This window comes from Colobus angolensis, unplaced genomic scaffold, assembly GCF_000951035.1.
Source record: "Colobus angolensis palliatus isolate OR3802 unplaced genomic scaffold, Cang.pa_1.0 Scaffold25, whole genome shotgun sequence".
NCBI lineage: Eukaryota > Metazoa > Chordata > Mammalia > Primates > Cercopithecidae > Colobus > Colobus angolensis.
Genome location: NW_012115710.1, coordinates 5,493,821 through 5,506,522, shown reverse-complemented (window position 1 = coordinate 5,506,522; position 12,702 = coordinate 5,493,821). Strand labels below are relative to the sequence as shown.

Here is a 12,702-nt window from a genome sequence, read left to right as displayed (position 1 = left end):
GCCCAGTGAGGTGGCTCACGCCTGTAATCCCAGCACTTTGGGAGGCCAAGGCGGGCAGATCACGAGGTCAGGAGATCGAGACCATCCTGGCTAACACGGTGAAACCCCATCTCTACTAAAAATATAAAAAATTAGCCGGACGTGGTGGCATGTGCCTGTAGTCCCAGCTACTCAGGAGGCTGAGGCAGAATAATCGCTTGAACCACGGAGGCGGAGGTTGCAGTGAGCTGAGATTGTGCCACTGCACTCCAACCTGGTGACAGAGCCAGACCACATCTCAAAAAAAAAAAGAGACGGGGGTTTCACCATGTTGGACTCCTGACCTCGCAATCCACCCGCCTCAGCCTCCCAAAGTGCTGGGATTACACTTTCTAGGGAGCTCTGGCCTTGTCTCCTAATGCATATCTCTTTCTCTCTATGCAATTCTGTTTCTAGGTCTCTTGATATATACTTGCCTTTCTTTCACTTTCGCCATGTCTTTGCCTCGGTGAGTCTGGCAACATCTTAACTTTCTGTCCCAGTTCCTCCCAGCCCCTGGGCTTCCAATATTCTCTCCCTCCCTCACCTTTGACCTAGGGATACTGTCCCCATCTCTCTCTGTCTCTGTCTTGCCATGTGACTGGGTCATTCACTGGGCAGATGTTTATCTCATGGCGCTTCCATTCTGGTTTGAGCCTGAGGTAAATAAGTCTGAATTAATGAGCCTCTCCTTCCCGTCTTCCGTTCCAGAAGTGTCTGTCTCCGTGTCTGTCATTTTCAGGGTTTTCTTGTATCCTTACCTTGCACATTCTCAATCCCACTGTTTTGGTCTCTTGTTTATATCTCTGCTTTTCTCTGGGTCTCTCTGACTCTGTAACTGTTCGAAAATAAACGTATCCTTCACTTGCCCCACTCTCTCCTCCCAGCTCTCTTATTGCCTCATCCAGCCTCTCTGGGTCTCTGCCTTGCTCTGTGTCTGGATCTCTGGGCGTTTGTTACGCGTGTTCGAGTCTCGGTCTTTGCAGCTAAAGACCTCCTCCCTCACGCCCCTTTCTTTTGTGAATTCAATGGATGGGACAGGCCCACTTTCCCTTAACAAAGATGGCGACAACGGCGCTGTCCATGGGGCCGCGACGTCGTCACCGCTGCTCGTCTGCCCTACCTACGACGGCGGCCCGTCTCCCGAAGCGCGAGGCCCCGCCCAGTTCTCGGCCTCTCCCGCGGCCGGTCCCTGCGCCAAGCTCGCGAGCTGACTGGCTCCACCCCCCGCGCCCTCGTATTGGTGCGGCCCAGGCCGGCTGCACGGCCATTGGCTGAGCGGATGCACACCCTCCCCCCACCCCTAGGTCTGATGGGGGCTGTTGGTGCTGACTTGCGGGGCCGCCTGGAGGAGGACCCGGCGTGTGAGGAGGGTGCGGGGGTCGGGGCAGGGACCGGAGTCTAGGGGACTGAGGGACCAAGAGGACGCAGGCCTGGGACTGGGGCACTGGGGTGGGAGATGGAAATGAAAAACGTGGGCCAGGACTGAACCCAGGCCTGGGACTGAGTTCTGGAAATAGGGTGCGGATGGCGGCTCAGAGGACCAGGGCCAGACACGCAGGCCTATGGATTAGGGACCAATGGATGGAGACCCAGGTCCAAGTCTCAGGGACCCAGGCCCAAGACTGGAGAACATCTAGGGCTCTATGCTTGAGCCTGATTTGAGGTTCCCATAATGGGGCCAGGGCAGGTTTAGGGGTGAGGCAGACATCCTGGACCGAGGGAGCCGCTGGGGGTAGGGAGCAGATGTAGTTCCTAAGGGTGAGTCCACAGGCGGGGCGGGGAGGCGGTGTCCTGGCGCTCTGGGCCTGGGGAGTGTGAGGGGCAGAACTGGCAGGTGGCTGGGCGGGGCAGTGGGGAACAAAGGTGAGCGAAAAGAGGAGGAGGCAGAATCCGGGGAGAGGGCAGGGAGAGGGCCTATGGGGAAGGGATCTCAGTCCTGCTCCCACCCGCTCCCTGGAGAGCAGGCGGCCAGATACCCAGGTCAGTGCTCAGGGACCAGCTCTTGGCCCCTGCCCCTTGCAGGTGCTTGCATGTGGCTCCTCTCAGACCCCGCAGTCCCTCTGTCATATCCCTTCTCTCCAGCTGTCCCCATGCCTGCCTCCTACCCCTCCTATTTGCTCTCCCTTTCACTCTGTCTTGCTTTTCTTGTTGGGGTGAGAAAGTCTTACTCTCTTAAGTATCTTTCATCAGCCTGGCTTTCACCTCATTGACCCTGTTTGTCTCCTCTCAGTGTTTCTCTGGCTCTCAGACCGTATCTCTATTGCATCTGTGATTGTTTTGCTGCTGTTACCCTCCGCACCATGTGGTGGCAGGGGATGGAGGGGGTGTGCCTTTCAGTCTTTGCATGTCTGTTTCTGCATATTCCAATCCCACTATCCATTCCCTTTCCTGTGCCTTCTTTTCCCCCAAAGCCCGTTATCATCACCCAAGCCGCTGTATATTTTAATCCTTTCTCTTGTTTATCTGTTCCTGTGAAGGCAAGGATTTGGGGCTGTTTTGTTTCCTGCTGTGTTTGCTAGGCCTAGCACCGTGACTGGCACATAGAGGGTACTGAATACATACTGGAGAATAAATGATTGAATGTTTGCATGCCCGGGTCTCCGGCCCCCTCCAGGATGCTGGCCTTCCTGCCCAGCTGGCCTCTGTCCTGCATCCTCAAGGTCTGCCCGCACCTGTCAGAGCCTGTCTGTCTTTGGTGCTCCTGTCTCACCTGCCACTGCCCCTCATTGTCTCCTCCTGTCCACAGCCCCTGCCCCTGCCATGGGGTCCTGAACTCTTACTCCTTCTCTCCTTCCTTTCCACAGAGGCCAGAACAGGAGCTGACCGGGAGCTGGGGCCACGGGCCTAGGAGCACCCTGGTCAGGGCTAAGACCATGGCCCCGCCCCCACCGCCACTGGCTGCCAGCACCCCGCTCCTCCATGGCGAGTTTGGCTCCTACCCAGCCCGAGGCCCACGCTTTGCCCTCACCCTCACGTCGCAGGCCCTGCACATACAGCGGCTGCGCCCCAAACCCGAAGCCAGGCCCCGGGGTGGCCTGGTCCCGTTGGCCGAGGTCTCAGGCTGCTGCACCCTGCGAAGCCGTAGCCCCTCAGACTCAGCGGCCTACTTCTGCATCTACACCTACCCTCGGGGCCGGCGCGGGAGCCGGCGCAGAACCACCCGCACCTTCCGGACAGATGGGGCTGCCACCTACGAAGAGAACCGTGCTGAGGCCCAGCGCTGGGCCACCGCCCTCACCTGTTTGCTCCGAGGACTGCCGCTGCCCGGGGATGGGGGTGAGGCGCTGGGCAGCTGCTCTGTCCTGGGGCCACCTTGGTGTCTCTGCAGAATTTCCTCCATAGGCAGCTGTGTCTTTATTTTTCTGTGTCTGGGTGATTGGATCCATTAGGAGTGATACACGGGGATGGGCTACAGAAGGAACAAAAAGACAGAGGGCCGGGTGTGGTGGCTCACGCCTGTAATCCCAGCACTTTGGGAGGTTGAGGCGGGTGGATCACCTGAGGTCAGGAGTTTAAGACCAGCCTGATCAACATGGTGAAACCCCGTTTCTACTAAAAATACAAAAAATTAGCTGGGTGTGATGCCACGCACCCGTAATCCCAGCTCCAGGAGGCTGAGGCAGGAGAACTGCTTGAACTCAGGAGGCGGAGGTTGCAGTGAGCCGAGATCGCGCCACTGCACTCCAGCCTGGGCGACAAGAGCAAAACTCTGTCTCAAAAGAAAAAAAAAAAGGCACAGGCAGAGGTCGGGTGCAGTGGCTCATGTCTATAATACCAGCACTTTGGGAGGCCGAGGCAGGTGGATCACCTGAGGTCGGGAGTTTGAGACCAGCCTGGCCAACATGGCGAAACCCCGTCTGTACTAAAAATACAAAAATTAGCCGGGCGTGGTGACGGATACCTGTAATTTCAGCTATTTGGGAGGCTGAGGCAGGAGAATCACTTGAATCTGGGAGGCAGAGGTTACAGTGAACTGAGATCACACCATTGCACTCCAGCCTGGGCGACAAGAGCGAAAGTCTGTCACAAAAAACAGAACAAAAAGGCAGACAGAGAAGTGATTTACATCTGCTGTTCTCTTGCTAGATTTATGTTTCTGTCTCCTGCCCTCTTCCCCTTTGCATGGGTCTTGACCACAGATGAGTCACCCAGGCTGGTGAGAGCAGCAGCCTGAGACAGGACCAGGCACCACCCAGAGTGATGGGTGCCAACAGAAGTCTCCTAGGGCTTCCCTGGAGTTCAGAGGTGGCATCTAATCCTGCCTGGGGCCCCTAAGGGCTGGAAGTAAACTGATCCTGGGTGATAGGTGTTTGGGGTGAGGAAAGTGGGAACCACAGCTCCGAACTAGAGCTCTTGTGCCCTCCTCCCTCAAGTGGGGACAAAGGGCATTTGGTTTCACACCTAAGCTCTGCCTTTGTCTCAGCACCTGGGTGGCGGGGTAGGGCTGCATACCTAGGCCTGGCCAGATAAGAGCCAGCAGGTTCCAGGTGCCAGCCCTCCACCAATTCTGTAGGGGGCTGTTTGAAGTGACTGTTTCCAAGGTGGGGGGCCTGGGTCGCTGGCCTCTGCAGACCCTAACCTGTCTCCACAGAGATCACCCCTGACCTGCTACCTCGGCCGCCCAGGTTGCTCCTGTTGGTCAATCCCTTTGGGGGGCGGGGCCTGGCCTGGCAGTGGTGTAAGAACTACGTGCTTCCCATGATCTCTGAAGCTGGGCTGTCCTTCAACCTCATCCAGACAGGTAAGGGCCAGTGAGAATGGGAGCTGGGGGCTGGGACAACTGAGTCCTAAGGGAGCAAAGTGGTGGGTGGGACTCCTGGGGCTATGGGGCTGGGCTAGGACAGCCTGCCTAACAGCCCGGTATCCCACTTCAGAACGACAGAACCACGCTCGGGAGCTGGTCCAGGGGCTGAGCCTGAGTGAGTGGGATGGCATCGTCACGGTCTCGGGAGACGGGCTGCTCCATGAGGTAGAGCAGGAGCACCCTGCCCCTAACCCTGGGCCCTGGGGCACTGCAGAGGCTGCCACCAGGACCCAGGCTTCTGGTCTCCCACCCTCCAGGTGCTGAACGGACTCCTAGATCGCCCTGACTGGAAGGAAGCTGTGAAGATGCCTGTGGGCGTCCTCCCCTGTGGCTCGGGCAATGCGCTGGCCGGAGCAGTGAACCAGCATGGGGGGTAGGTTGAGAATACCACCAAGGGAGGGATGAGGCCCTCCAGGGGTGATAGGGACCCCTATATCTCTCACTCAGCCAAACCCACAGTCAGTCAAGTAAATCAGCCTGCCTGGTTCCCAGCTGTATCCCTAGTGCCTCACCCCCAGCTCCTGGACATTTGTGACTGCCTGGCTCCCAGCGGTATCCCTAGTGCCCAGAACTCTGCCTGGCATGGGAGGCACTCAGTGAATTGTAGGGAGCAAATGAAAGAGATGACCGGGAACCTGGCCCCGTAAGGAATTGCCTAGAGGTGGCCCCACGGCTGTGATGGGCTTGGGCCATGGCCTTCCTGGCCTCATTGCCACCTGCTTCCCTGCCTGTCTCTTTCCCCTACCCCTATTTGCTCCTTCTGTGTGTCTGTCCACCTCTGGCTGTGAAGATTTGAGCCAGCCCTGGGCCTCGACCTGCTGCTCAACTGCTCACTGTTGCTCTGCCGGGGTGGTGGCCACCCCTTGGACCTGCTCTCCGTGACGCTGGCCTCGGGCTCCCGCTGTTTCTCCTTCCTGTCTGTGGCCTGGGGCTTCGTGTCAGATGTGGATATCCAGAGCGAGCGCTTCAGGGCCTTGGGCAGTGCCCGCTTCACACTGGGCACAGTGCTGGGCCTCGCCACACTGCACACCTACCGCGGACGCCTCTCCTACCTCCCCGCCACTGTGGAACCCGCCTCGCCCACCCCTGCCCATAGCCTGCCCCGTGCTAAGTCGGAGCTGACCCTAACCCCAGACCCAGCCCCGCCCATGGCCCACTCACCCCTGCATCGTTCTGTGTCTGACCTGCCCCTGCCCCTGCCCCAACCTGCCCTGGCCTCCCCTGGCTCACCAGAACCCCTGCCCATCCTGTCCCTCAACGGTGGGGGCCCAGAGCTGGCTGGGGACTGGGGTGGGGCTGGGGATGCTCCGCTGTCCCCGGACCCACTGCTGTCTTCACCTCCTGGCTCTCCCAAGGCAGGTCTACACTCACCCGTCGCCGAGGGGGCCCCCGTAATTCCCCCATCTTCTGGGCTCCCACCGCCCACCCCTGATGCCCGGGTAGCGGCCTCCACCTGCGGCCTGCCCGACCACCTGCTGCCTCCACTGGGCACCCCACTGCCCCCAGACTGGGTGACGCTGGAGGGGGACTTTGTGCTCATGTTGGCCATATCGCCCAGCCACCTAGGCGCTGACATGGTGGCAGCTCCGCACGCGCGCTTCGACGACGGCCTGGTGCACCTGTGCTGGGTGCGTAGCGGCATCTCGCGGGCTGCGCTGCTACGCCTTTTCCTGGCCATGGAGCGTGGTAGCCAATTCAGCCTGGGCTGTCCGCAGCTGGGCTACGCCGCGGCCCGTGCCTTCCGCCTAGAGCCGCTCACGCCGCGCGGGGTGCTCACGGTGGACGGGGAGCAGGTGGAGTATGGGCCGCTACAGGCACAGATGCACCCTGGCCTCGGTACACTGCTCACCGGCCCTCCTGGCTGCCCAGGGCGGGAGCCCTGAAACTAAACAAGCTTGGAACCCGCCGGGGGCGGGGCCTACATTCCAATGGGGCGGAGCCTGAGTTAGGGGTGTGGCCTGGCTGCTAGAGTTGTGGCAGCCCACAAGGGCAAGGGCCCTGGCCGCGTCTCAGGATTGCGCCCGCCTTCGTGGGACCAGACGTGATGCTGGAGGGTGGGCGTCGTCACGAGGGTAGTGCCTGATCAATGAGGGCGGGGCCTGGCGTCTGATCTCGGGACGCCCTTAAGGGGCAGGGCTCAGTCCTGAAGCTAGCCACCTGCTCCTACCCGGCCAGGATGGCAGAGGGCGGAGCCTGTTTTACGCATCGCCCAATGACAGGACCTGGAATGTACTGGCTGGGGTAGGCCTCAGTGATTCGGCCGGTCAGGGCCCGCAGCCTCGCCCCATCCACTCCGGTGCCTCCATTTAGCTGGCCAATCAGCCCAGGAGGGGCAGGTTCCCCGGGGCCGGCGCTAGGATTTGCACTAATGTTCCTCCCCCCGCGGGTGGGGGTGGGGAAATTCATATCCCCTGTTCGTCTCATGCGCGTCCTCCGTCCCCAATCTAAAAAGCAATTGAAAAGGTCTATGCAATAAAGGCAGTCGCTTCCTTCCTCTCAGACCTTCTGCCTTTCCTCCATCCGACAGCCCGCGGGAGGACTCAAGACTCCAGCTCTTCCAGCAGCGCCTGCCCTCTATGGACGGCAGCCCGGAGCTGCCCACGGGCTGTAGCCAGTATGCCAGGGAGCTGCCCTCCTCTTCCACAACAGCTGGCTCTGGGGTTCTCAAGATTTATTCAGGATCGTGTTAACGGAGGCGGTGGGAGGATGGGGTCCCTGACGTGCCGGGGACACACAGAGGACCCTCCCCGCCCCCGCAAGGGAGGGGGGAGGTTCGCTTTTTCTTAAAAATATAAATGTATTTATCTGCATTATCACGTCCCTGGGGCACCCAGCTGGCCGGCCCGTGGGCCACAGGGCAGGGAGGGAACAGGGCGTAAGTCTCAGCAAGGCGGAGGAGAGCTCCGCCAGGTGGGGATGTGGGGCAGCCTCACAGGGCCCCGTGTTGGGCCTGGTATCGAGACAGCACGGCGCGGTAGTGGGACAGCTCCTGGCGCACAGCCACCACTTCCTGCCGCAGCAGGGCGTTCTCCTTCTCCAGGAAGGCCGCCCGCACCGATATCTGGTTCTCCTTGAGCCGCCGGGCGTCCCGGGACCGCTTGGCTGCCTCGTTGTTCTTGTACCGCCGGCTCCAATATTTCTCGTCCTGAGGGAGGAGAGGGGGAGGGCACTGAGGTCCAGAGGGACCCAGGTCCCAGCAAGAGAGGAAGGGAGCCACAGCAGCGGGGCCTAAACCATACCAGGTCTCTGCTGGGATAGGTACCCAAGGGTCTGCCTTTCTAGGGCCCTGGTTGCTAAGGAGATTGGGCCCCTAGCAACAGTAAAGGCACAAGATAGACCCCCACCCTTAAGCAACTCACTTTAAATCTCCACTCTGCAAAGCGGGCCCCAGCCCTCCCCACATGATAAAGGGCCTGCAGTTAGCTCCTGCTTGCTAAGGATGCTTGTTCCCTAGCAACAAGGCCTTCATGGTCTGAGGGCTTCTCCCATTGAAAAGCACTGCCCTGCACATTGCCTTCCCAGATCCTGGTTGCTAAGGAAAGCTTGGTGCCCTGGTGATGGGGTTTGGTGTCCCATAAAATCCTCCCAGAGCTGGGGCCTTCTGACCTGGTTGCCAAGGCAACCTCATCCATCCTTGCCAAACAAAAGTGAGGTCTAAGTGGTTTCAATGGCTATGGCCAGTCTCTGACCTGCTGGCCTTGAACTGAGGCCAGAGAATAGCCTCCCCCCCACCAGGACCTAACTGAGAGAAGAGCTGTCCCTTAGGAAAGGGGACTATCCTGAGACCTCCCCAGAGGATTATACCTGAAGTCCTCCCATCCTGGAATTTGGTTCCTGAGGACTCCTCCTTAGTAACTAAGGACCACTGGGCTCAGAGAGATGCTCTCCACTCCACCATTTAATTAAAGCCCAGTTCCTGCTTGTGAGGGTAAATCCAGTCCCAAGCAACAGGGCCCTCTAGCAGGAGAAACCACTGGTGTAGATTTGACTTATAGACCGGTCCTAGCTGCTTCAAGTAGCTATGTCTTGCACAAGGGTATGGCAAAGTCTTGTTTTTTGAGATGGAGTCTCCCTCTGTCGCTCAGGCTGGAGTGCAGTGGCATGATCTCGGCTCATTGCAACCTCCACCTCCCAGGTTCAAGCGATTCTCCTGCCTCAGCCTCCTGAGTAGCTGGGATTATAGGTGCCAGCTACCATGTCTGGCTAATTTTTTTTTCTTTTTTTTTTTTGAGATGGTGTCTCACTTTGTTGCCCAGGCTGGAATGCAATGGCACAATCTCAGTTCACTGCAAGCTCCACCTCCACCATTCTCCTGCCTCAGCCTCCCGAGTAGCTGGGACTACAAGTGTCCGCCACCATGCCTGGCTAATTTTTTTTATTTTTAGTAGAGACGGGGTTTCACCATGTTAGCCAGGATGGTCTCGATCTCCTGACCTGGTGATCCGCCCACCTCGGCCTCCCAAAGTGCTGGGATTACAGGCATGAGCCACCACGCCTGGCCTGTTTGCTTTTGTTTTTGAGATGGAGTCTTGCTCTATCACCAGGCTGGAGTGCAGTAGCACAATCTCGGCTCACTGCAACCTCCGTCTCCCAGGTTCAAGCGATTCTCCTATATCAGCCTTCCAAGTAGCTGGGACTACAGACATGTGCCACCATGCCCAGCTAATTTTTGTAGTTTTAGTAGAGGCGGGGTTTCACCATATTGGCCAGGATGGTCTCCTGATCTCGTGATCCACCGGTCTCGGCCTCCCAAAGTGCTGGGATTACAGGCATGAGACACTGCACCCGGAAAATGTTTGTACTTTTAGTAGAGGCGAGATTTCACCATGTTGGCCAGGCTGGTCTCAAATTCCTGACCTCAAGTGATCCGCCCACCTTAGCCTCCCAAAGTGCTGGGATTACAAGGCGTGAGCCATCGCCCCTGGCCTGGAATGACAAAGTCTTGTAACAGAAGCCCAAGCAACTCTTGCTAGGGACGACTCTAGTAATCGCAGAAAAAAAAAAAAGCAAAGATGCAATCACTGCTCAAATCATCCCAAATCAGAAAGTGGCCCTGGCTGTTAACAGAAACCTGAAGCCTCCCACCAGTGAGAAGCCCAGGCCCAGGAAACAAGTCCTAAAGGGGCTGGCCGAATCTGCATCCTAGCCAAAGGCAATCACTCCAAAGGAAGTCCCACATCAGAGATCAAAGGCCTGCTGAGTAAGGAGAGACAGGCCACAGGCTGATATCACATTGCCAAGGAAGACTGTCCTTCGCAATTGTGCCTGCTGGAGCCTGAGACCTGACCCACTGAGGGTTCTGGATCCAAGTAATAGGAGAAGCTCCAAGTCTCTACAAGCAGACGTAGCAGAGCTGGCAGAGTCAGCACCCCACAGTGACACTGTCTTTTGTTTTAAGACAAGGTCTCGCTCTGTTGCCCAGGCTGGAGTGCAGTGGTGCAATCTTGGCTCACTGCAGCCTCAACCTCCCAGGTACAAGCAATCCTCCCACCTCTACCTCCCGAGCAGCTTGTAGAAATGGGGTTTCACCATGTTGCCCAGGCTGGTCTTGAACTCCTGAGCTCAAGCGATCCTCTTGCCTCAGCCCCCAAAGTGCTGGGATTACACGAGTAAGACCCCTCGCCCAGCTGACACTATCTTCATAAACCTCAGGCCCCTGCCCCCTTGTGCCCCGTGGCCAAGGAGAACTAATCCGTGGCTGCAGGCCAGGAGAGGCTGAGCACTAATCCCAGTGAGAAGCCCAGGCCTGAATGTGAGAAAAGGCCCCTCCCTGGCTGTGGGGCATGTCTCCAGCCAAGCCTATGTCCCACATCCAGCTCGGCTCACCTTCTGCTCCTCTGGCACCTGGATTTTCCTCGCCTTCTTCATGATTGGCTGGGGCTTAAGTTCCTCCTCTGAGAAACGATGTCTTCGAGGGTCAAAGGTCTCATGGCCAGGAATGCTTGATAGGGCAAGATCAGCTGGGTCGGGTTCAAAGGTCATCAGCACCTCCACGGTGTCTGGGTCCACAGGGCTGGGTGTGTCCCGAGAGGTCAGGCCTTGGGGAAACAGCACGTGTCGGCTAAGTGTGTATTTTAGGGAGGGGGTTTCCAGAAGCTACCTCTTGCTCTGGTATCATAGCCACATGGAAAGCCCTTCTGGGATCTAGCATAAATTTGGCCAGGGACTAATCTCCCTAACATAAAATATGAAGGTTCCCTCGCACGCTGATAACCCCAGCACTTTGGGAAGCCAAGGTGGCGAATCACCTGAGGTCAGGAGTTTGAGACCAGTATGGCTAACATGGCAAAGCCTCATCTTCACTAAAAGTACGAAAATTGGCCAGGTGCAGTGGTGGGTACCTGTAAGCCCAGCTACTAGGGAGGCTGAGGCTGGAGAATTACTCGAATCCGGGAGGTGGAGGTTGCAGTGAGCCGAGATCACACCACCGCACTCCAGCCTGGACAACAGAGCAAGACTCCGTCTCCAGAATAACAAGAAAAATGAAGGTTACCCTAAGCCATAAAGATGCTTAGAGATCATGGAGCCATATCCATCTTTACAAACAAGGAAACTGAGTCCCAGTCATAACTGACTTGCCCTAGGTAACACATGAATCAGGGCTATTGCTTCTACAGTTAATCTTAGCCAAAAGGCCGAGAAGCGATGGAGCTATTGCTTCTAAAACCTCAGGACTTCAGATGCACAGTGTAGCCTGAATCCTACTTACCGAATCCACGACTTAAGCTTAGACCCCAGATCGTCCAGAGAAAAATAATCTACTGCACTGAAAAGCTCTCAAGTTACAGTCTAAGAGCTACTCGCTGGTAAGAGTAAGGGAAGAGGAGAGAAGCTGCTCTAAGATTCCAGAAGATTGGTTCGAAAGGAGACGCCTGTACCTTTAAGCACCAGCCAGCCGGGGCCAGCTAAGGACACAGGTTCAGGGCCGAGTCACGTGCTAACGCCTGCTTCCCTCCTCCTCCCTCCCTTCCAGGCCCCCCTGCCATCGGCGCCCTCACGTTCCCCGGCCCCGCCCCCCGCGCGTGAAGGCGCCTGCGCGAAGCGCGGAGGAAGGTGGGGAGACTCACGTGGCGCAGGAATGTGCGACTGGGAGGGGTAGGGCCCTGGTTCGGCCCGGAGGTCGGACCTGGGGCAGGTGTGCCCAGGAATTCCCGAACTGCAGTCCGTCCCTGGAGACCTCAATATGCCCAAAGGGAAACATCTTTCCTCTTGCTCTTCTAGTCACTTAGCTCCAACATCTCACCCTCCAAAGATCCCAATCCCCTGCTCTCCGGGGAGCATCGGCCTCCTGGACCTTCCCAGGCACCCCCCGCCACTGCGGTACCCACAATTCTGGGATCCCAGGCCTCTCCTAGGAATATAGGAAGCTTGGCCCTAGCCCCAGTTGGAGAATCCAGAAACAAGATCCCTAACGTCTTCCCTTCTGAAGAACTCTGGGACCCAGGGCTGCAGCACGCCCCACTGGAGGACCCAAGAACTGGGCTGCCAGTCTTTTATGTCCTGGGTAAACAGAATTCTGTGACCCTCCTTTGCTCCTGTAAAGGACCTGGGCCCAGTTCCATCGATTATGGGCCCAGATTCTGGGGTCAGTCCACTGCCCAGTAAATAACTCTGGTGTTCCGGACTTCCAGTTCTGGCTTCACGACTATCCACATCCTTTGTCCCCACGTCCCACAGAAAAACCCACAAAATCTCACTGGGCAGGCTTCCTGGAATTTAGGGTTCCAAATCTCTCCTCCCCTATGGAGCCATAAGACCAAGTTCCTGACCCATTAAGAGACACAGAATCTGGCCCCCTCCTACGACACCGCTCGACAACTGGACACAAAATTCGGGGCCGCAGCCGGGTCCCACGGTCCCAGCCCCTAGCGTCGCAC

The 12,702-nt window shown here is 57.7% G+C and overlaps 2 protein-coding genes across 2 annotated transcripts in view; one reads left to right on the top strand and one right to left on the bottom strand.

Moving 5' to 3' along the window:
- The first annotated feature begins 1,879 nt into the window (after positions 1-1,879).
- Positions 1,880-7,324, top strand: SPHK2 (sphingosine kinase 2). The gene is made up of 6 exons (XM_011946456.1): positions 1,880-2,001; positions 2,826-3,297; positions 4,613-4,762; positions 4,896-4,990; positions 5,083-5,198; positions 5,616-7,324. The coding sequence occupies exons 2-6, from the start codon at positions 2,895-2,897 to the stop codon at positions 6,706-6,708; spliced, it is 1,857 nt and encodes a 618-aa protein (XP_011801846.1). The 5' UTR covers positions 1,880-2,001; positions 2,826-2,894; the 3' UTR covers positions 6,709-7,324.
- Positions 7,325-7,602: 278 nt separating this feature from the next.
- The window catches only part of DBP (D site of albumin promoter (albumin D-box) binding protein), a 7,474-nt gene continuing 2,374 nt past the window's right edge, over positions 7,603-12,702 (bottom strand). Inside the window, exons 3-5 of the mRNA XM_011946537.1 lie at positions 11,760-11,857; positions 10,652-10,886; positions 7,603-7,970 (exon numbers count right to left, since the gene is read on the bottom strand). Of these exons, the coding sequence (XP_011801927.1) occupies positions 7,755-7,970; positions 10,652-10,886; positions 11,760-11,857 (549 nt within the window). The 3' untranslated portion in view covers positions 7,603-7,754. The remainder of the gene's footprint in view (positions 7,971-10,651; positions 10,887-11,759; positions 11,858-12,702) is intronic.